This window comes from Salarias fasciatus, chromosome 10 (assembly GCF_902148845.1).
Source record: "Salarias fasciatus chromosome 10, fSalaFa1.1, whole genome shotgun sequence".
In the NCBI taxonomy this organism is placed as follows: Eukaryota; Metazoa; Chordata; class Actinopteri; order Blenniiformes; family Blenniidae; genus Salarias; species Salarias fasciatus.
The window spans coordinates 23,667,519-23,691,116 of record NC_043754.1 but is presented as its reverse complement, the minus strand read 5'-3'; the positions used below and the strand labels follow the sequence as shown (position 1 = coordinate 23,691,116).

The 23,598-nt window shown below is 45.8% G+C and overlaps 3 protein-coding genes and 2 long non-coding RNA genes across 5 annotated transcripts; all 5 read left to right on the top strand.

The window, feature by feature from the left end:
- Positions 1–374: 374 nt before the first annotated feature.
- Positions 375–2,339, top strand: LOC115396026 (uncharacterized). The gene is made up of 8 exons (XM_030101768.1): positions 375–413; positions 505–555; positions 633–956; positions 1,034–1,090; positions 1,174–1,437; positions 1,518–1,988; positions 2,098–2,124; positions 2,204–2,339. Exons 3-8 carry the CDS (start codon positions 678–680, stop codon positions 2,210–2,212), a joined length of 1,107 nt encoding a protein of 368 aa, XP_029957628.1. The 5' UTR covers positions 375–413; positions 505–555; positions 633–677; the 3' UTR covers positions 2,213–2,339.
- Positions 2,340–2,382: 43 nt separating this feature from the next.
- Positions 2,383–3,334, top strand: LOC115396029 (uncharacterized). The gene is made up of 3 exons (XR_003932344.1): positions 2,383–2,569; positions 3,008–3,064; positions 3,221–3,334. It is a non-coding gene; the product is annotated as an uncharacterized LOC115396029 (long non-coding RNA).
- A 515-nt stretch (positions 3,335–3,849) lies between these two features.
- Positions 3,850–6,070, top strand: LOC115396028 (uncharacterized). The gene is made up of 4 exons (XR_003932343.1): positions 3,850–3,902; positions 4,179–4,202; positions 4,440–4,505; positions 4,784–6,070. It is a non-coding gene; the product is annotated as an uncharacterized LOC115396028 (long non-coding RNA).
- Positions 6,071–9,031: 2,961 nt separating this feature from the next.
- LOC115396023 (LIM domain kinase 1-like) lies at positions 9,032–16,347 on the top strand. Its single transcript, XM_030101763.1, has 15 exons — positions 9,032–9,338; positions 11,509–11,647; positions 12,284–12,393; positions 12,531–12,704; positions 12,811–12,916; positions 12,995–13,254; positions 13,330–13,519; positions 13,606–13,692; positions 13,815–13,946; positions 14,030–14,089; positions 14,160–14,225; positions 14,359–14,545; positions 14,660–14,715; positions 14,803–14,960; positions 15,134–16,347. Exons 1-15 carry the CDS (start codon positions 9,295–9,297, stop codon positions 15,690–15,692), a joined length of 2,328 nt encoding a protein of 775 aa, XP_029957623.1. The 5' UTR covers positions 9,032–9,294; the 3' UTR covers positions 15,693–16,347.
- A 2,844-nt stretch (positions 16,348–19,191) lies between these two features.
- septin4a (septin 4a) lies at positions 19,192–23,413 on the top strand. Its single transcript, XM_030101769.1, has 11 exons — positions 19,192–19,533; positions 20,701–20,797; positions 20,871–20,957; positions 21,055–21,178; positions 21,259–21,393; positions 21,471–21,588; positions 21,725–21,826; positions 21,912–22,008; positions 22,151–22,313; positions 22,398–22,500; positions 23,059–23,413. Exons 1-11 carry the CDS (start codon positions 19,222–19,224, stop codon positions 23,128–23,130), a joined length of 1,410 nt encoding a protein of 469 aa, XP_029957629.1. The 5' UTR covers positions 19,192–19,221; the 3' UTR covers positions 23,131–23,413.
- The last annotated feature ends 185 nt before the right edge of the window (positions 23,414–23,598 follow it).

Here is a 23,598-nt window from a genome sequence, read left to right as displayed (position 1 = left end):
ACCTAAAGGTGAGCCACATGAAAGAGTGAATCAGTTTTAACTTTGTATTTCTGGACTAAATGGAGGAAAAAGAAGAACATCTATTGTTTGACTGTAGATTACGGACCTGGTGGATCGACAGCAGGGGGTGCAATCGGTGGTCCTGGAGGAGCTGGAACTGGTCCTGGAGGAGCTGGAATAGGTCCTGGAGCAGTGGGTGGAGGTCCTGGTGGAGGAGCTTTGGTACCTGGGGCCGGCGGACCCGGTGGAGTAGGAACAGGACTCTCAAAACCTGGAAAAAGTGAGCTGAAGTTACAATTCAACCTAAATTCACATACTTCTGAATCAATGTCAATGAAATCTTTGACTTGTATGTTACGTACCACCCGTCGCAGGTTATGGTGCTGGTGGAGCTGGAGTGCTGCCAGGTGGAGGTATAACTGCCACAAACAATACTCTAAACACGAACAAATGATAGAAACAGCCTGCATAGTGTTTCCTTATTTTTTTCTCTCTTGCGTTCAGGCATACGCTACCCGACCGGAGCAGGAGTAGGAGCAGCAAAACCAGGAAAAGGTTCAGTGAACTTTCACACTAATGGCTTCTATTGGGGAAATTCCGTAACACGATCATCGTCTTTATTTTTCCATCAGCATACGGGACGTTTGGAGGCCCAGGCTTGTTTGGGCCTGGCAGCTATGGAGCTGGTCCTGGTGGCTATGGAACGGGTCCTGGGGGTTATGGAACAGGACCTGGGGTCTACGGGGCTGGCCCGGGTGGATATGGAAACAGAGGTACAGGTTTTGGTCCTGGGGGAACTGGGACCCTCGGCGTTGGGACTGGCCCAGGGATTGGAACTGGAGTGGGAGGAACAGCGGGAGCGGGTTCTGGAGGACTCGGTGGTGGACTCGGTGGTGGACTCGGTGGTGGACTCGGTGGTGGACTCGGGGGATACGGTGGTGGCGCGCAGCCTGATGGTAAGTTGCATGGAAAATAAAACAGCACAACTCATTTTAATGGCCTGTAATTGGTTGATGTTTCTATTTCTAAACAGGTTCTCGATACGGCACGGGTCCAGGTCTGGGTACTGGCCTTGGAAAACCACGAAAAAGTATGATCAGAATAGACAGTGAAGCAAACTAAGCATACAAACATTTGTGGAGTGAAGTGAAACTGAAGCATGTATGCTTTTAGGTTATGGAGCTGCTGGAACTGGATTGGGGCCTGGTGGCTACGGAGCTGGTCCAGGTGGTGTTGGTTTTGGTCCTGGTGCTGGTACTGGCACTGGCACTGGTACTGGTACTGGCACTGGTATTGGTACTTATGGACAGACTGGTGCAGGACTGGGCACTGCTGGAATTAGGCCAGGCGGCTTTGGACCAGGTGGAGCCGGGGCTGTACCTGGTGTTTACACTGCTGGAGGTCCAGGACTGGGGACCAGAAAACCCCCCAAATCAGGTAGAACAATCAGACGCCCCAGCATAAAAATCATGTTTAGTGATGAACGATAACATCAGGCTGTGAAACTCTGCTGACAGGCTACGGATCCTCAGCTTTGGGTGGAGCTGGCTATGGACCTGGTGGTGCTGGCACAGGACCAGGATTCGGACCTGGTGGTGCTGGCACAGGACCAGGATTCGGACCTGGTGGTGCTGGCACAGGACCAGGATTCGGACCTGGCGGTGCTGGAACAGGAACAGGATTTGGACCAGGCGGTGCTGGAACAGGAACAAGATTTGGACCTGGCGGCACCGGCACAGGGCCAGGATTCGGACCTGGTGGTGCTGGAACAGGAACAGGATTTGGACCAGGTGGTGCTGGAACAGGAACAGGATTTGGACCTGGCGGCACCGGCACAGGACCAGGATTCGGACCTGGTGGTGCTGGAACAGGAACAGGATTTGGACCAGGTGGTGCTGGAACAGGATTTGGACCTGGTGGTGCTGGCACAGGAACAGGATTTGGACCAGGAAGCCAAGGACTGGGAAAAAGAAAACCTTCAAAATCTGGTAAGAACTCTACAATCTATAAAAACAGAGAGACGATTCAAACGATATATTTTGTTTTAACAAAATGTTGCTGGCAGTTCAGTAAAGCTCCTTTTGTCCTCATTTCCAGGATATGGAGGCACCGGCTACGGATCAGGTGAGGTCTGGATCAGGATCAGAGTCATGCCACTGTTTGTCCAAACTTGTCAACAAACTAACCATCGGTTTTCTAGCAGGAGTATTAGGAGGTGGGACTGGAGCTAGACCTGGTGGCTATGGCCCGGGCGGTGCTGGAACTGGTGGATTTGGACCAGGTGGAGCTGGACCAGGTGGAGCTGGACCAGGTGGCTTTGGACCAGGTGGAGCTGGACCTGGTGGATTTGGACCAGGTGGAGCTGGACCTGGTGGATTTGGACCAGGTGGAGCTGGACCTGGTGGCTTTGGACCAGGTGGAGCTGGACCTGGTGGATTTGGACCAGGTGGAGCTGGACCTGGTGGATTTGGACCAGGTGGAGCTGGAGGATATGGACCTGGAGGTCAAACAAGGAAGCCGCCTAAATCAGGTTACGGTTCCTCCCTGGGTGGAACCGGCTATGGACCAGGTAACACTCCTGTAAATGTATTCCTCAGTGCCGTAACGATGCAGTCCATGTTGTCTGTGGAGGTAAAAATGTGACACTGTTCGTGAAGAACTGTAGATTTCCGTTGATTTTTATTTGTAGATAGAAGATGAAGTTAAGTCCAGTTATGTCAGTAAACTGCAGTTTGGGTGAAATGAAATGCAAATGAATCGGTGGCTACGAGAAGAACTTTCAATCAATTCAACAAAAAACTAGAAACACTTGGTGCAATATTAAGCATAAGGACTTGTCTGGATATTTTTTTCCAACCTTGTCCTCATTATGAACCACCAGTAAAGAATGATGTTGTTCTTTTGTTCCTTTCTTGTGTCTCACTGCTTCATGGGTCTGCAGGGAAACAATAATGTGCTATTTGTCATTACTGTGATCAATAAACGTAATCATGCCTGTGTCCACCAGGGGGCGGTGTCGGAGGGCTTCCCAGTTCTGGAACAGGCGGTGTTATTGGAGGTGGAGGTGAGTCTATAATCTAGTTTTCTCAAGAAATTTCAATAACGAAAATACAAGTAGAGCAAACAGAAAGTGGAAATGTGAAGTGTGAGAGTGAGAGTTGGTGTCAATAATGAGTCAGCTTCGCAGAGGACTTAGATTTTTACACTCGTACCTTCTCAGGTGGCGTAGCAGGAGGCCCTGGAGGAGCAGGAGGCCCTGGAGGAGCAGGAGGCCCTGGAGGAGCAGGCCAGGGAGTAGGAGGAGCAGCAGGTGGTTTACCAGGTCGGTTTAAACCATGTACCTAAACCAGGTTTAATAAGTTAAACTAGATCAGGGGTCTGCGACCTTTGTGACCACAAGAGCCATTTTTGTGACTTTCTGCCAAGTGAAGTTGGTCTGGAGCAGCAAAACCTTTAAAATGAGGCCAATGCAGCTCAGGAAGTTTCATATATCACATTGATGCACAAACAAAAACTATATCTTATGATGCATTTATGAAGTTTATACTATAGTTTAAGCTACAGTTCAGAAAAGTGAACATTTTTCTACATTTTTCTCTTCATTTTTTCCTATTTTATACTTGATTTCAACAGTTTTCTGTCTGAAATTGTCTCTTAAAGCTTTTTTAACTTTTAACTGTTTTAACCATTTTACCTCTTTTCAAGCATGCTTTTTTTACACCCATATTTAATTTTCCTCTTTTAGAAATTTGAGACATTTCAGGAAATTAGATGAACGATCAAATGCATAACGTTGTGCTGCTCTGAACATTATGAATCCTTTGCAAGCTGTAATGTGCCCATGCTTCCAGCAGGGGGCGCAGGCCCTGGCTTTGGAGGGGTGGCTGGTGGAGGCTATCCAGGTAAGACAGATGACACACATTGAACTGCTGCTCTTACGCTCAGCGGATGAAAATCCCATTTCTGGAAATTCTGTTGGGCCTCTTATTATTGTCTCCTCAAAGCTGGTCTGACTCACACATGAGAAAACAAAACAACAACAAAAAATGCTTTCATGCTAAGAGGCACAGAGTCTGTTTGCTTTGGCTCATTTTCACTCAGGCATGACATTTCTGAGAAACCTTTGTTAAGATTATCGATTGTTGTTAACATTTTTTTTTCCTGTTATTGTCCTCTAGGATACACAGGGGCGGGACAAAAATGTAAGAAAACTTCTGCAATGTGCACGCTCCACTAAATCAACGATTCTATCATTGAAATCATAAATTAGTAGGCTCTATAAGCACTTTTCCCATGTGTTTTTTTATTCCTTGCAAAGTAAAACATAGAAATAACTGTTAAAGTTGTGGACATTTGAAATCATGCATGCTTTCAGACAGATGTTTAGTGCGTACCCAAAAAAATGACTGTATTTTGTCTTATTGGATGTTTTTTTTTAGCCAAGGCACAGAAAGCAGCCAAATACGCAGCCATGCAGGCCCTGCTTGGCGCTGGAGGCTACAGAGGTACAGAGCAAACACACATCTATAAACTCTTACTTTACACAGCACAGCAATCTAAACAGTCATCAGGACTCAGACGTCCCTCAAAGCACATAGAAGGAGAGGTCTTTTCAACGCCAAAAGGTCTAAAGCAAAGCTTGACTTCTTAAGAATTAGATCTGGTATAAAAAATGTTTTCTCGAGAAGGAACTGGTCAGATCTCGTTTCATCAGTGTACGATCGTCATGAATAGCATGTATGCGGTCCGGCTAATAATGTTCTGGTCCGCTGTGGTTCTCTAGGCGCAGGCTGTCAGGGTAAATACTGCGGCCGGCGGAGGAAGTGAAGAGCGGGCCAAAGGAAATGACCTCATTGAAACAACAGTGGTGCTATCACGTGACCCCAGATTGGAAACGTCTCTCCTGCCAAACCCACCGAAGCTTCGACACACGCCGCATGTTTTCGTTTAGTTTTGCTGAAGTGCTTCTCAGCCTGTTAGGATGCTGATTTCTTCACACAAGGTGAAACCTGTACAATTCCGAATTTAGAGGTTGAATAGAAGCCGCTCTAGTTCCGAATTGTTTTTGCACATTTGCAATGTTACTAAATGAATCACCTTGTAACTCTCTGGGGATCCTGACCAAGAGGCTGAGAACCACTGAAATACAGGAATAGAGGTTTCTTTTTGTTCTGTTTTGTTTTTCATTAAGGAAAAGCTGCACTATACTACAGCTTGTGTTTGTTGTTGCTGATCATTATTTGCGTTCCTGTGCAAGTATCGCCATGAATCCTCCGGGTTCAGGCCGATACCGAGGACTCCCTCAGGGCAGCTCCTTCAGACCTGTCTGCATGCTGACGCCAAATGAAAAGCACGTCTCCGAGGCAGCACTTTTATCCAGTCAGACTGGATTGGCCTCACGTCTGCAGAGTTTCACAGTCTTATCAGCTTTTAATTCACTGCTTTTGACATTTACTCAAAACATCTGGATGATCTGTCTCTGGATTTATACGCGCTAAGAACGAGAACGACTGCTAATCCAGGGGAGAAAGAACAAGAAGGGAGTTATTTTCTCTGTTTGAAGGATCATTATTAGAACTGTTATCGGGCCTCAGCTGCACTTTTCACAGCAGCTGAAGGTTTATTTGCTTCCATCACAACTTTAAAGGCCATGTTTTAACGCTACATAACACTTTGCGGTATTACATTATTGGCTGACAGTTTTCCTCCGGATGTGTCTGTCGGACCGGTATCTGGCCTCTGTCGAACTTCTAGATTCGCTGTTGAGGGAAGCTTTCGAAAAGAAATGAATGTGAGGACGGGAAACGGCATCGGGGAGCACTGATTACTGTGTTTTTCTTCTTTTGTACCTCCTTCAACACTGTTGGTAAACTGTTCACGTTTACTAGACTTTTTAAATTATGCTGAGAAATATATTTAGTCTCAATTTACAAATTCAATGCATTAGTGCAGTATTAAATATTTGATTCAGTTATTTTGTGTGTGAGTGTTTTAACCGTTTTTAAACTTTTGTACCGTGATAAATATGAGTGCTTTGTTTTCTACAGTGTCCTTGAATTTCATTAGGATTTTTTTTTTTTTTTTTTTTTTACAAATTGTAAATGAATCTCATCTTGCATTGAGCTTTGTGTCTATCGTGTAGCTCAACCTGGTTTTAACATCTGTGTTTTTGATGAAGAGAAGTATGCACTTTTGTACACACTTTGACAATGCTCTCCAAAGTAAAGAGATGACCAACGACTGCCGCCTCCTGTTCACTTCTTCTTTTAGAGTTACAACGATCCTCTGCTATGTTGACGTGGGAAAGTACCACATCAGAATGAGAAGTTCTACATTTCATGGCACAGTTAGTGTTAATGTTGGTTTTTGTGGCTGTTAGAAGAAACATCCTACACATGCAGCCACTGTTGCCACTGAGAGAAAAAGGGAAGAGTAAACCGCTGCATGAGCAGGCCGAACAACACGGCAGAGCTGTCGTCAAAATATTCATGTAAATTTGTGTGTGACCATGCAAAGACGAGGGTCATAGGTTTGTTGTTGCACTGTCTTTGTGAGACTGCAGCCTCATTCCATCTCAAGCTCATCTGAGTTTGTCCCATAGCAAATCTTCGATATTCAGAACACTGGAGTGGCAGACGCCAGCAGTAAACCAGCAGTCCTGTTTCAGGGACTTTTGCTTTGGGAGTCAGAAAAGTGGAAGCTTACGTGTAAAAGTGCCGTAAATGAGCAAACATCAATCACATGATCAAATCGAGAAGTTGATATCCATAAGAACTGAAAACCTGTGGACGTCCAGAATGAGCTCTGTAAAGTGATCCGGTACGTCTGCCACAATGCAGACTGACAGGAGTCAGTCAGGAAGCAGGCCGCGACAGATAAACAAATTGGAAGAGCTATGCCACCTCTTTATCTCCAAATGTTTGCATGTTTTGTTTTGGGTTTTTCTTTTCTTTTTTCTTGGAATGGAAGATGAGAATGTACCTACAGCACATTGAACCTAAGGAACAATGATAATCACACTTTTAATGAAATAATCAAAACAGTAATGCTTTATATTGGTCCAAATCTCTTCATCTTTCCCGCTTCGTCCAGATAACTGCGGTGGCAGCAGTGTGCAGAAGCTCGGATGTCCCTGTCCCCCGTAACTTCGTCCAGCTCTTCTAGAGGGACCCCAAGTCACTCCCAAACCAAACAAGAGACAGAAACCAACCAGCAGGTTTTGGACTCAAGTCGGAGCCTCCTCCCAGTGGGACATGGCTGATCAACATTTTATCAGAGGAGGACATCCTGGTCCAAATGTCCTGTGCATCTGTTGTGGGGTAGTGAGCTCCTCTGCTGTGTTCACCGCCACAGATCTCCAGCATGAAGGTGGCTGTTCTGCTTCTTGTCACATCAGCATCAGACACACAGCTCCACCTTCAAACATGTTCAACGGACACTGTCTCACGTCTCAGACATGGACGGACGAAGCAGCCACAGCTCTTCCTTTTACTGTCTAGTGAAGGCTCCCGTCCCAGCAGTGGGAGTTTCACAACTAGTGATTTTTTTCATGTCTCTATGCATAAATACAATCAGACTAATAACCTTTTAAGTACTCTAGGTTTAAGTTCTATTTAAAATCTGTAAATCACACTGAATTCGTACTTTAATCAAATCCCAACACACATTTGTTTGGACGAATCCTGAGATTTGCTCCAAACAGAAATATAAAGTTTTTAATGAACGAATAAATCAACATAAATAAGTCCGTTACAAAGTAAGTTCATTTTGAGCAAACCAAACCTGTCCGGTAAAAACACGCCCTAATATGAAACTATCTTCGTAGCCAAAACAGTTTTCTCTGAATGAATTCTATGGCGGAGCTACAAGGCTGCGTGAAGTGGAGTTAAAGGTGACCTGACGGCATCTCGGGTCAGGTTAAAGGAGCGTCAGGTCAAGGCCGGAGAATGGTGTCGTCTGTCCCGCTGCTCAGCAGATTTCTGACAGCAGAGCCTCAGACTCCCGTGCAGTGCCGATCGAAAGGCGTTAACGTGACTTAACGCAACTGTGTCAATCAAAATAATGAGAAGTTCTCAATTCATAAATATGGCACCGAGATGCACAAAATGATGAAGAAGGTATAAACTAAACCACAGGAAACGTGTAATATTACAAGTTACTGCCATTAGAGTTTTGGACTGTAATAGATCGTCTGTTTGTTGATAGACCGACACACCTGCTTCTTTCTGTCTTTCAGTCTTCAGAACAGGTTTGCAATAAAAAGCCATGCATCTGCTGAGATGGCGCCCTGCTGAAATGATTTACAGTCTGAAGATATAAATGTAGAGGCTGGGCTAATTGTAGGAAATGCACGGCCCAACGCGCTGTGTGAGGAGAGTGCAGTGCTGTCAGGTGACTGTGGCCATGACTCTGAAGCCGGTCACACAGATACAGTTCAGTTCAATTCAGCTTCATCTATATAGCACCGAACAGTTCCACATGAGCAAGCAAAAGTGACTGGAAAGGAAAAAAACTCCCTTTTAAAAGAGAGAAAGCAGCAGAACCAGGCTCAGGCGTGGCGGCTTTCTGCTGTTCTTATAAGGGTCTAAACTCCAGGATCAATGCTTCTGTTCTTCCACATCCGACTTGTTCCCTATTTCTGTCCTATAACTGAGCTCTCATCTTTGTTTGTTGTGTGTAATGAATAGACTGCTTCACTGCAGGATCTGGACAGTGCGCTAATTGGGGCATTCATAAAGAGATTATGACTGCACTGATGGGAACAAGGTTTTTTTTTCTTCTTCGTCTTCTCCTTTTTTTTTAAATACACAAACTCATTTGCACGAGCACAGCCTGTGAGAAACAAAATCTGTATCAACGCCCATCTGGGATCACGTTCTTGATTAAGTGCTTGATTTGACCCCACTCGGTGAGCCGTGCAGGAGTGTAACTGTATCTCGCAGCGGTCCACATAGTGGAAGAAACGAGAGGTGGAGGGTGGAGCAGAACATCTATACTGGGATCGGCCTGCTGCTCGGCAGCCAGCAGGGGGAAGCCAGGCGGCTGGTGTCAGTGGGTCAGACTTCTTTCTCACACACTGCTTCTCTACACGTTCGATGGGGAACTCGCTTGCACAGGAAGCCTTTGAATGCACGGAGAGAGAGTAGAAGAAAGAAAAACACAAGCCGACGCCTGCCGTGGGGCGCAGCAGAGCACATTTTACAATCTGCCTGTGAACACATGCAGCTACCGAGCCTCATTACCTAAACTGGGTGGATTGAGCCCGATCGGCTGTCGCCCAGCGGACGAGGCAGAATGTCACGGCGGGATCAGAGGTTTCGCAGAGGAATGAAAGGACGGTAAGACACGTTCCTGCTTGTCAAATTATCAGATATGTTTGTGCCATTGAGAGCGAGAGAGGAGAGGAGTTAAAGTATGACTGAGTGAGTGAAAGCAAAAGGAAAAAAAAAAAAAACCCAGCACAGACCAAACATCAGCATGTACTATATATACTTCCTCAATTACAATGACAAACAGATGGTCAAGTCACCCAAACTTCAACACTGCTTAAATCAACAACAAACTCTTGTGAATACTGTCTGAAATACAACAACTCGCTGGGTAACTAACCAACCTACATTACAGCCCATGTCTTATTCAAGCACTTCAACAATGGTTTATACTCAGACCCACATCTACAAAATAGCCTCCAACTAGAGTGATCACAGTAAACAACACAAATGAGAGAAAGAAAACAAATGTGTCCTCAAAAGAGGCGTTTTTTGAAAGGAAGTTCCATAATGCAACAAAGACGCAAGAGAGGAAACCACGGCATGAGAATACGTCATGACATTCTTAACATTTGACCTTGGTTTGTTGGATGGACACCAGGTGATGCTGTGTCCTGACTGCTTCATGCAACTTCAAAAAAAACCCCACAAAGTTGAGAAAGCGAGAGTCAAGACTGCACATGTCCTGTGAGGAGCTGGATGGCAGGAAGAGGGTGAAGTGGTGGGAATCCAAAATCTGATGTGATGCTTGTCAGCACTGATCCAAGACGGAAAGTTAGGTGAAAGATTCAGTTGGACTCTTTTCAGAAACGTACATGTCAGGGCCGATCCTGGGATTTTCTCATCAGCAGATGTTTAAGAGGAATCGCAGATGTGAAGCTGGAAGGTTCCGCATCCGTCCCTGGAGGGAACAATAGCAAAGACAGAAGGATAAAAATGAACGTACAGCTGGCCAGTGCTCTTTATTACTTAATGATTTCCTCAGCAGCAAACGAGCATCAGGAGTCCACAGAGCTCCAGAAGTAGTGGAGCCATAACCATCACTTTAGACTTAATGGCTGTTGGCTGAATTACTGTAATCAGGATCAGCTTTGAACAAGATTTAATGTGCAAAACAGTGAAAACCTATTATGAGGGACATCAAAGGCTGACTCTTTCCCTCCTGAACTATTTTATTCTAAATTTAAGTCAACCTTTTCCTCCCCTAAAGGAGGAACAGTGTGGCATTTACAACTAAGGATTGGCGAGAGGAAGCACGGGCTAGTACTCGGTTCAGGAAGTCACCTCCCACTGCAGCTGTAAGGCTGAATAGATAAGGCAGCAGGATTATTTTATTTTGCATACACCAGGCTGTATTCTGTTTCAGCAAGATTCATTGGAAAGTCGCCATTTGCAGATTTTAAATAGTAGCTACAATCCAAACAAAATGCAAAATTCATATGGAAAAGATTTCAGCAAAATAGTTATATATACATTACAAAGTACAACACAGTCATTTATCTCTATATATCATCTCTGAAGGTTGAATTTGTACAGTATGAAGCTTGGGAGCTTCAAAAAACACAAATATGCACAAAAAAAATGTAAAAGCAAAAAGTTTAAGATAAGATTCGTAAATTCGTCAATTTGAACTGCTCTTGAGAAATCCTGAGTGGGTGTGCCCACTGGGATCCAACACTAGATTCCCTTGTTTTGGTAGAAGACATGTGACTGAGCAGTGACCCCGGATGAGTAGTCCTTTTGTCGAAAGCGGTAATATTTTGACTCCCGGCTGAATATGCTCTCTGTCACGGTAACATCAGCTACACTTGTTATCTAGCTTTCTGGACTTCTATAATGCGTCATTTCATCCCCTCCCTGTAGAGCAGATAGCTGCGTTTCCTCTGGGTGTGTGTTTGAGAAACCACAGCTGTTAAATACAGTACCTGCTGAAAGCAACTCGATGGCAACCCTCACACAAGAAGAACAACGCTGCGGCAGCAGTGAAATACTGCACTGAGCGTTAAGAAGCAGACTAAACTGAATACAACGGTTTGTGGTGCTGCTGAGGATTGGTTTGCGATGCTGAGTGCGACGCTCCAAAGGGTCAACTTTCTTGGGAAGTCTCAAGTGTTCAAGCTCACGTTACTTTGGTGTCCATTATCTTACATCCACTCTAAATCTGCCTTCCTCCTGTTTCCTCTGTCTGTTCTACTATCACACACAACCCCTCCTCTCTCTGTTTTCCTCCCTGCTGTAGGTGTTGTGAATGTGGCTGCATCCTGTCTCACTGGTACTACGAGCGAGAGGGACAGCTCTACTGTAAGAAGCACTATTGGTCGCGGTATGGAGAGCACTGCCACGGCTGCAAGGAGGCCATCACAACGGGACTCATCATGGTGACGCAACTCGCACTCAGAACATGAAGAAAAACAAACTCAACTTTTCACTCGCTGTCCTCTCAGCTTCAGGCAGAGATCTGTATTGTTCACCTCTGCGTCACGCTGCCAGTAAAGCAAAGCTGCTCCCCTCCCCGCAGATGAGGAAATCCTCATTTCCCGGACTAGTTTCCCTCCTCTGTCTTTATTTTATAAAGCTGACCGACATTTTGGGATAAATATTCACAGAAAACCATTTTAATTCAAGAAAGGCCTTGAGACAGTTTTCACAATAGTTTTTTTTTTTTGGCCGCTAAATGCTCTGAAAAATGGAAAAAATTGCTTTCATCATTCAGAGCCGCCCGATATGCCATTTACAGATTATAAAGGGCCACAGTCAAAGTAACAAGAAGAAACGCCAAATTATCAGCGTGGTACTGCTGCTGTTTAAAGCCTTCCTGCACCTCAGTCTCCTCCTCATCTGAAAATAAACTATTTTTTTCCTTTCTACCCTCAAACTAGAGGATATCCTCTGAAAACATCCTTTGCGATCAACTGAAAACACACCTTTAATTCAGAGCTGCTAAAGTCGATGTGACCTACCGCCCACTTGGCGTCCGCATTGTGTTTCCTGACACACTGTCCCTGTCCAAACAGGTTGCCGGGGAGCAAAAGTACCACCCTGAGTGTTTCAGTTGCATGAACTGTGAAATGGTGATTGGAGACGGAGACACATACACACTGGTAGAACGTTCCAAACTGTACTGGTGAGTAGGAAGCTTTTAAAGCATGCAACCAAGCACCAGCACATCAGAAGCTTCTAAATCAATCACAGTGAGACCAAAAAGCATCCGTGAGTCCTTCTGCTGACTCATTGCATCTTTTCTGTCTCCTGACTTTGCAGTGGCCACTGTTTCTCTCAGGATGCTGCATCGGCGGTGAGGCCGAGCTCTCCTCTCACCAAGAGCCCCCATATGGTGGCGCTGGTGTCCTTCCCTCCACTCCCAGTTGGCCGGCAAGGTCTGACTTTGACCACTGACCTTAGCAAAGACAAAAGCCCCATCGTCACAGTGACAGAGTGAGTTTCTAAACTTACCAACAAGAGAGAGCTTTGCATTTCACTGGGGCGTCACCCCTGAGCAACACCTGTCCTGTCTTGTTCTCATTCAATCACTCTGCCTCAGGTTAGACTCGGCTGTGCTCAGCCCCGACTTGCTGTCTTCTGTCCATGCTGGAGACAGAGTGCTGGAGGTCAACGGGATCCCAACCAGAAATATCTCTTCAGATGAGGTAACCTCGAAGCTTCTAGAGATTCACTAGTCTAAAACTGAGATTCCACATCTTCATCACCATTATTCATTTTTCTAGATAACTCGTATGATCCAGGATACAAGCAGACCCCTGCAACTGACCATCGAACACAACCCGAAATCTCCTCACTCCCAAAGTTCCCCGGATAACATAAGCTGTCAAGAATCTTGCGTTCATGACAAACTTTCCTCAACCCATAAACTGCCCAGCCTGGAGGAGGAGCCAAGTCCTCAGGAGGAGACGGACGGGCAAAACAGGATGAGCCTTTCACCGCCCCAACATCAAGTGACCACGGGAATGAGATCGAGAAACATTTTGTAAGCGCTGTGAGCTGTTGCTCATTCCTTACTCCCTTCTGTCCATCTGACAAGTTTTTTTCTTTTCTTTCTCAGGCGCAGCTGTAGTATAGACAAATGTCCTCTGTCGCCTGGAGCGCTGTCGCTCATATCTCAAAGGAGAGACATGGTCCGGTCGGAGTCTCTACGTGTAGAACCCGGAGATCGAACCCACCGCATCTTCAGGCCCTCAGACCTGATACATGGAGAGGTGCTGGGCAAAGGCTGCTTCGGGCAGGCGGTCAAGGTACAGCAGTTTGCCATCACTGTGTTATTTACTCTGATTGACAGTTCTGTTTGAGACTGGTTCTAATCAGCGCTGTTACACTGAAGGTAACCCATCAGGAGACAGGGGAGGTGATGGTGATGAAGGAGTTGATACGATTTGACGAAGAGACACAGAAGACATTTTTAAAGGAGGTAAGCTATTAATGGAGAAAGGTAACAAGGACAATTAAATCAATTCAGCATCAAAGGGTAGAAAAAAACACAAAATCTTAAAAAACATTGAGACATTGGTTTTGCTACTTTACTTTGCACAGGTGAAAGTGATGCGCTGTCTGGACCATCCCAACGTCCTCAAGTTCATTGGACTGTTTTATAAAGATAAGAGGATACATTTTGTCTCTGAATACATCCAGGGAGGAACTTTACGGGAGACTATCATGAAAATGGTGAGTAAAATAATTTTCGAGGATTCATCCTTCTACACCAATAATACACAAACAGTATTTTTGACAAAATCTTGTTGCCATAGGATGAAGATTTTCCCTGGAATATAAGAGTCGGTTATGCCAAAGACATTGCAGCAGGAATGGTGAGTATTTCTGATTGTTACTGCAAATTTCTTTTGAGATTTTAAAACTTAAAACAACTCTCCTTCCAAGGCATATCTGCACTCTATGAATGTCATCCATCGAGATCTGAACTCATACAACTGCCTGGTCAAAGAGGTAGGCAAATTATTTCATCACTTCAATTATTTCTTCTCAAAACTCAAACATAGCCTATGTAAATTCTACCATGCAACTCCAAAAAGGCATTACACCTTTGTTAACACGTCTTTGTGTATCTCTGCTTGTTAAGAACCAGTCTGTGGTGGTGGCAGATTTTGGCCTGGCCAGGCTAGTGATGGAGAGGAAGAACCAGAACAAAACGTCTTCTCTGGAACGGCCTGCGAAGGGGACGCTGTCAGAGCTCCGCAAGCTCGACCGGCGGAAGCGATATACCGTGGTAGGAAACCCTTACTGGATGGCCCCCGAGATGATTAATGGTAAGTGCCCAACATGGAGGCAATCACATAACCTTTGCAAGTTTGGATCACGATCAACATATTTGCTGCATCTGTGAAATCGTGCATCACAGCTAGTATTTTTTCTTCTCCCAGCAAAAAGCTACGATGAACGGGTGGACATCTTCTCCTTTGGCATCATGATCTGTGAGGTGAGAACACGTAGAAACCTGCACTGTGAGCTCCACTTACAGAAAAGCCAACGTGAAGTTGTTGTTAACTGTCTCTGTTCTATTAAGATAATTGGGAGAGTGAGTGCCGACCCGGACTACCTTCCTCGGACTAATGACTTTGGGCTAAACACAGCTGGCTTCCTGCAGCAGTACCACCCTCCCCACTGCCCCTCTGCCTTCCTGCCCCTGGCTGTACTCTGCTGTGAACTGGATGCTGATAAACGGTAAATTCAAGCGAGCAAGAGCAACATTTTCAAATGGCTCAACTTGCAAAAAAGAAAAAACACTCAGCTTATTGCTTTGTAAAATTTCTTGAAGGATTATAGTTTCAGAAAACAGATAAATCAGAATGCAGAACAACTCCAACGTCTCATGACTGTAACTGGTTGCCTTTCAGTCCATCCTTTTCCAAGCTGGAGGAGTGGCTGGAGAACCTCCTGATGCACCTGGACATTGGTTTGCCTCAGCTCTCGGAGTTGGAGCAGCTCTGCAGAACTTTCTGGCAAAATCACAACCATGAAAATCTCACCCACAACCGGGACGAGTCTCCCGTTTCTCATGAACAAACCCAGTGCTCACAGCCACAAAGACACAGTCCTGAACAGTGTTCAGACAGTGCAACCAACCACACGGAACATAATCAACTTCCTCAGAGCGAACACCAAGACAGCGACCAGGCAAAGCATTCAAACGGGAAGCAACACGAGCACGACGACTGTGACGAGTGGACTGGGACAAACAGCCAATCCTGTTGTAGGTCTACGGGCACAACAGATGTGTGCAAGAATGGATCAGAAACCTCCAAACAGAACAGCCTCACCAGACAACCAAAGGTTAAAGAACAGTCCTCACCAACACTGAGGGTCAAGAACTTGTCATTAAGCCGGTCGAACAAGCCCAAAAACATTTCCAGAGCAATGTGGAATGGATCTGTAGAGGACGCTTCAATTCACTGACTCCTTACTCTGATTACAACTGGAGGATACATCCACATCTACGAGATTTAAGGGATAAAGACATTTTATGAAGTCGTTGTGCCTTTTTGAACTGGGACAAAACAGAACGAGTCAGACCATTGTTCATTCATGACTAATCTCAAAGAAGAACTAGTCAAACTTTAACCTGCTCATTCTGATCATTTTAAACAAAATCAAACTGCTGTAGAGGCAGAACTTTTGATGGATGTTGGACTGGATCACGGTGTGTGCAAAACAGCAAATTCTTGCAAAATTTGATAATTACATTGCCTCATATTGCTCTGTGGGAAAGTATTTCCTGTATGTTGTTGCAACAAGAGGCCAACTGATACAGGACTCTGTTATATATTATAAGGTTTTATGGTTCTCATGTGACTTTTACATTTATCAGTATTGATTTTCACAATCAACAGATAAACATATTTTTGATTTGGCTGGCCATTTATGAACTTGGACTCCAGTTAAAACTTTGTTGAGAAGCTGTGAAACACGTGTCACTTTATTCTTTAAGCTAAAGTACATTGCATTATTTATCTGTCTGCCTTATGTAATTTTCTTTCATCAAATGTCAAACCATGTCACATACACTGAGCCATATACTACTGCTGCCCAACTGTAGGCAATAAAGAAATACCCAAATTAATTCTGAGTTGGTCTAAATCATTCCTGAGCATCAATTATTTCAGCACATTGACTTCTAGCTCTGTGAATCCACTAAGATGCATTTTAAATGATTTGCCTGTTAATGCTGTTAATGCAGAATTAATAGGTAAATGAATTAACACAATAAATTAGCTTAGCACGAAGCTACATGCTAGCTGACTGAACATGCTGAAAATACATGGAAAAGTTGGTAAACATTAAAATTCAACAAAGCTGCAGCAGCAGCAGCGTCCCATGTTAGAAAAATAGGCAACTGTGTGTAGAAATAGATTTTTTTCCCACACACAAATCCATCTTTACTGGAGCTCTTTAGGCATCTGTTATGGTGTGGTAGGCCATGAGGACACTTTAACCTTCAGGTCATTTCTATTAAGTAAAAATCAGTTATTAATATTAACTGTATTAATTATCATTATTAATTATAATAAACAATTTATTACTTGATAACCAATTACAGGAAGGCTGGAAGAAGCCAATATGGCCTCATGGAGCAGGTTACAGCCAAGCAGGAGCTCAGACTGGTGCCTGACACCACACACACACACACACACACACACACACACACACACACACACACACACACACACACACACACACACACACACACACACACACAGTGCCTCCCTGTGATCTGCAGGGAGTTTACAAACCTGCGGCACCATGGAGCACATGTCCTCTCCGGTCAGGTTCCGCTGCAATAAAAAAGGTGAGCTGCGTTTCACTACTCGTTTCAGTTCTGTTTCACACTACCGATAGTTTAATAATATTTTAAGAAAAACACACCAGTCAATTGGGAAAAAAAAAAAAAACTATCTGGGCTTCATTTACCTGCAGGAACGTACCATGTTCTATTCCTGCCTTTATTCAAGTGTTGTAGTTTGATTGTTGTTTACTGTTTTTTTAAACCACCGGTACTAACAGTAGGATATCATGAGTTTCATTTAAATTTACATTTAAAATTTTACCATTTTAAACTTTATGACTGCATTTTTGTCATTTTATAAACTTTTTTTCTTGCAAATCAATCAATACTAAAGCTGTTGACTATTTATTTGGGACTATTTTTCATCTCATATATGTTTTTTTCTGGTAGCAATGAGCTGTCCTGGTAAGTATGCAGGGAATCTGTTTGAATGTTATCATTTTTTTAACAAACAATTTTCTCCCCATCTATTTTACCTGCTCTCCTTTGTGCTTAAAAAGCTGCAACCCTCTCAGAAAAAGAGGTATGTTTGTAGAATAGTTTTCACACATAGTTCTTTTTAGAGTTTGTATGTGTGTGTGTGTGTGTGTGTGTGTGTGTGTGTGTCATTAAGAGTTAAATCTTCCACCCCCCACCATGTCCAGAGCATTAGGAGCTGGGTTAAGCCTGTTGCAAAGCTTTGTGGGTAATGAGAGCTGACAGGTAGAAGGATGCCATATGAACCCTGATCAGGTCAGCAGCAGTCTGCTTCACTCCGCTCGGCCGTCTGCAGGTAAACACAGCGCTCTGTTTGTTTCTAGAGCAGAAATCAGTGTGAGGAGAAGCTATCAGAGCAAGCAGGGCGATCTCACACACACACACACCACACACACACTCAGCAACCTCATGGATTTTAATACCTAACTGTAGCTTTAACATTTGGATAAGCTCCTTGAAAACAAGACACGCCTCTTCCTTTTCCACCCAAGATTGTGCTCCCCTTCTCTTTCGAGCTATTGTCCACCGCTCCGTCCAGCCCGAACAGATGGATGAGGCCCTTTGTAACGGCGTAATGGGATCACAAGTGAGATTATCACTGAGGAAAGGGTGAAGTCAACAACTGTGGGAGCAGACACACGCTCATCAGCTGATGTTTCAAAGTGCAGAGGGCTGGAGGCAGCAGATAGTCAGGTGCTTTGTTTGGATACATGCAGACTTATTAAGATATTTAAACATTTAAATATTTCTGACTGCCTCCCACGAGTGTAGTGAGCATTATTAACCATGCGTCCACCGCCTATGTTGCTTCACTGCATGCCACTGGGGCTGATCCGAGGCAACATTAGGCAAAGGCAGGGTACACCATGAGGCGGTTACCGGTCCACCGTGGGACAGAGACAGAGTTACTCACTCGCATCAACGCCTACAGGAAATGTAGGCCCACTAGTAAGTCTCAAATGCATATTTTTAGTGAGAGAGGAAACCAGAGTACCCAGAGACAAAAACTTTCCCATTACATCACCCTGCACCCCCCGATACAGACAAGCTGTGTTAATTATGCATAAAAACTTTATTTGGAATCAGTTTTTCAGGCAGAAATGTACACATGGAGTATTGCACAACAAAGTGCACGTGTAACTTATGTAATGTACATAACTGGGGGTCGTCTCCCCCCCAGTGCATCGGCTAAGTGGTTAACCTGGTGTTGAATCATGGTTGCGGCAGGGCGAGTTGCAGTAGACACTTCAAGTGTAAAGAAAGCAAAGTGATAACAGCACAACAGAGCAGCCACAGAAAATACAAGCTGCTCGTCTGAAGGTTCAGTTCAAGTTCAGGACCTCAGGCCAATCCAGAGTAGACGACTCACATTCTAAACATGCAAAGCACAAAAAAAATCCCTTTTGCTGATGTCCAGCAGTATCAAATCTGTTGAATAATAGAGTAGACGGATAAGACCACTGATTAAAAGTCATCCCTAAGAAGTGAGCTTTTTGGACTGATGCAGAAGTTGAGGGATTATTAGATTGTCTGGTGTTCTGGAGGAGAATGGATCATTGAATATTCACTACAGTAACCATACATATTAAAGCTTGTGTTGTTTTTCTGTCCCAGTTGTCCAGCTTGTCCATCGACGACCAGGAAGACGTTCCGATTCCTTATGCCATGAGGGATCTGCCGCCGCTGCCTCAGCCCGGCGAGCTCCACTCGAACCCGGGCCACCGTGAGCCGGAGGGGACCAACGGGAGACTCAGCAGCTTCCCTGAGGTCCCTCCTCCGTCCCGTCCCCTGCCCTCGCGCCCCGCCGGCTCTCCTGCGGTCCCTCCCAGACGGAACCACGTCCACATGGACGCGGAGTTCCACCCGCTGCCCCTGAGGCGGCAGCTGGCCTCCCAGGTGTCTCTGGACTCGCCGCTCAGCCCGGCCTCGCGGCCACGCAGCCCCTGGGGACGCTTCGACCCCTACGACTCTCCAGAGGTGTGTTTTTCAAAAGACCCATCACTGTCGTAGCTCTAAACTCATCTGCCTGAACCCGAACTCCCTCTGTCAGTGTCTTCTACTGCTCCCTTCAGACAACTCTGACCTCCTGAAGCTCCGAACAGAGCTTCGGGTCAGCGTTCACCGGTCTTATCGCTTCTAGCCGGCACTCGATCTGCAGAGCCGGGAGACGATTGCTTCCTCCTTCTTTCACTCGGCCTCTCCTCTGTCAGGACGCTGGTCAGAGTTCATCACAGCAGACAGAGGATGCAAACGAGGGTGAAAACAAAGCCAGTGTCAATCAGTGGATCGTCAGATTCTTCACTGATCCAGTTTCACAGCTTTCTAACTGCTTCATTTTTCTGACACACGTGCTTTCATGCATTTTTTCTGGTATGAAATGATGGATTCAGGGGAATATAATCAGTTTTTCTCCAGGTCAACTTGCATTTCTCTCAAAAACAAAATAGTTTCACATTTATTTCTTCTCATCTCATTTTTGCAGGTCAGCATGTGCGTTACCCTCAACTCCTGCAAAACAGACAGCTTTATTCCCGTGTTCACAATTCACAATTATTCACAACTGAATGTGGCAGATCGTTCACAGAGAGCTGGAGCGGATCATTATTCCCACTTAAAATACACATAACACATAAAATAACAGTCCAGGAGTTGAAGAAAGATCGTTAAGGGTGAGGGAAAAACCCACATATCCTGTATCAAGGGCTCACACAAGGCCAGAACTACAGAGAAAGAGACCCTGAAAAGCTTCACGACCAAGGCACTGAGACAAGCAGACTGCAGAACGAGGATCAGGAGGCAACAGAAAACTCTAGCAGGAAGTGAATATCAAAAGGACAGCGCACAAAAGGAGGGCAAAATAAACAGAACAGGAAAGGAAGTCGGCTGTACGGGGGGTCGTGGTTAGTGCTCTCGCCTCAGCGCGAAGGTCTGGGTTCACATTCTGGACAGGACTTTCTTTCTGGAGTTTGCTCATTCTCCAAGTGTGTTGGTTGATTTAAAGGAGTTACCAGTCATAAACTTTGCAATGTTTAATGAATATTCATGTGTTTGAAGAGGCTCAGAGAAGCAGTGGCAATGATTTCCGACAGTGAGAAGCATCCAAATGCAGTCTGCTCACCTCATGTCTGCGTTCCTCTTCTGCAGGATCAGGACAAGGAGTACGTGGGTTTCGCCACGCTGCCAAACCAGGTTCACAGGAAGACGGTGAAGAAAGGCTTCACCTTCACTCTCATGGTGGCAGGTGAGCTTCAGCCTGTTTGTGAGTCGCTTGAGAAACAGCCGGACTGTGAAATGTGTCTTCCTCCGCTCTGTAGGAGAGTCTGGCCTCGGCAAATCCACACTCATCAACAGCTTGTTCCTCACGGACCTCTACAAGGACAGAAAAGTTCCCAACGCAGAAGGTGAGGCTACGTACTGTACTGCTATGTAGAGTAGAGGCTTGTGGGTAATGTCAGCTGGCACGTTTCAGTCCTCCGCACTTTCCCGTGTCTTCTGCAGAGCGGATCGGTCAGACGGTCGACATCGTCAAACACACCATCGGCATCGAGGAGAAAGGAATCAAACTGAGGCTCACCATCATCGACACGCCGGGGTTCGGAGACGCCGTCAACAACACGGAGAGGTGGCGCTCAGCAGCCGGAGTCGGATCAGACCTGCTGCACACAGAGATGTTACCAGTCTGTTTCCTGTTTCCTCCATCAGCTGGAAGCACATAGAGGACTACATCGACCAGCAGTTCGAGCAGTACTTCAGAGACGAGAGCGGCTTGAACCGGAGGAACATCCAGGACAACAGAGTCCACTGCTGCCTCTACTTCATCTCCCCGTTCGGTCACGGGTACGCCCGGCGCTGCCGCCTCCCCTGCGGAGGAACTGGGCTTCGTTCAAACGCCAGTGTGTGATTCCTCCCTGCAGCCTCCGGCCTCTGGACGTGGAGTGCATGAGCGCTTTGCACGAAAAAGTCAACATCATCCCCGTGCTGGCCAAAGCCGACAGTCTGACGCAGGCAGAGGTCCGGCGAAAGAAGATGAAGGTAGAAGAGCACAAATAGAATCAAATAGTTTTCTAAAACTTTGTATTTTATCATAAAACTTTCTTCCTCTTGGTCTTTCCTCATTTTTCCATTTCTCCTGGACAGTGTTTGATTTTTTTTTTCTTTTTTTTCTTAGATCAGAGAGGAAATCAAGCAGTTTGGCATAAACATCTACCAGTTTCCCGACTGCGACTCCGACGAGGACGAGGACTATAAGCTGCAGGAGCAGATTCTCAAGGTGAGTCCGGCTCTTCCACTTCGTCTGGTTAAAAATGTGTCTCATCTTTGGTGCAGACAGTCTGTTGTTGTGTCTCTTTTTGCAGGACAGCATCCCGTTTGCGGTGATCGGGAGTAACGTGCAAGTGGAGAGTAAAGGTCACAAGTTCAGAGGGCGCATGTATCCGTGGGGAGCGGTGGAAGGTCAGCGAATGTCCTTTTTTCTTAACTAACCACTGGGGGTCAAGGGTCATGAGGGAACTGAGCTAGCAACCTGCCACGCCTTGCCTTGCCTCGCGGCGTTCCTCCAGCTGAATTGTAACCGGGCTTGTGCTGTGTGGCTCAGTGGAGAACCCGGCTCACTCGGACTTCCTGCTGCTGAGGAACATGCTGGTGAGGACGCACATGCAGGACCTGAAGGACGTGACGCGGGAGACGCACTACGAGAACTACAGGGCGCAGTGCATCCAGAGCATGACCCGCATGGTGGTGCAGGACAGGAAGCGCAGGTGGGTGGAGCGCTGGCCGGGGAGCGTTCACACCAGATCGTCTCTGACCGCGGAAGAAATGAAAATGATTTTCTGGGTTTTTAGTTTACGGGAGAAACATCAGGAAGGCAGCGAGGCGGATTTCCCTCTGCCGCTGGCCGCCGTGGACGGCGAGAAGGAAAGACTCATCTTTGAAAAGGACGAAGAGGTGACTTCACACTCACTCACTCACTCACTCACTCACTCACTCACTCACTCACTCACTCACTCACTCACTCACATCTTCTCACTCACTTGCTCACTCACTCTCTCAATCGCTCCCTCTCTCACTCACTCAATCATTCTCTCACTCTCTCACTCCCTCACTCACCCTCATACTCATTCCTTCACTCCCTCCCTCCCTCTTGCTCACTCGCTCACTCCCTTGCTCACTCCTTCATTTACTCACTCACTCACTCACTCTCACTCACTTCCTTGCTCACTCCTTCACTCACTCATTGCTGTCTCTCTCTTACTCACTCACTCATTCTCTCACTTGCTCGCTCCCTCACTCACACCCTCGTACTCACTCACTCCTTTACTCCCTCCCTCTTGCTCACTCGCTCACTCACTTGCTCGCCCACTCACTCCCTCGCTCACTACTTCACTCAATCCCTTGCTCACTGCTTCATTCACTCGCTCCCTCGCTCTCTCACTCTCACTCACTCCTTCACTCTCTCCTCACTCCCTCCCTCGCTCGCCCACTCCCTCTCTCCTGGCTGTGCAGCTGAAGCGGATGCAGGAGGTGCTGGAGCGGATTCAGGAGCAGATGCAGCACAGTCAGAAAGGCGGATGTTGACCATTCCGCGGTGACTGTCTGGACCGCCACGTTGAACCTGAACCCAAACCCGTTGCTATAGCAACGGAGGGCAGCGTGAGGAGGCGGAGTCAGCGGCCGATTGACGGCCGCGGCCTCTGGTGTACGACAGGTTTTCAGAGTGTGTGTGTGAGGGTGAACGGTTTAATCAGAGCTTGGACCAACAGATCATTTTGACTCAAGCTTGTGTGACAATAGAGTGCGACTCTATCTGAAGTGTGTTTTTTTTGCTGCTAATTTATTAAAATACTTAAACTATTGTGTGGCATCCTGTTAGCCCCATGACAGTGTAACACTGCCATCTAGTGGTTATTTTGAATTATATGAACATTTTTACATTTTGTACTTTCAATCACTAAATTTTCTGTTTTTGTAAGAATGAAAAAAAAAAATCAAATAAACCTTGTGAAACAGTGGTCGGTGCGTCTCTGTCGGTACTCAAGGACGGAA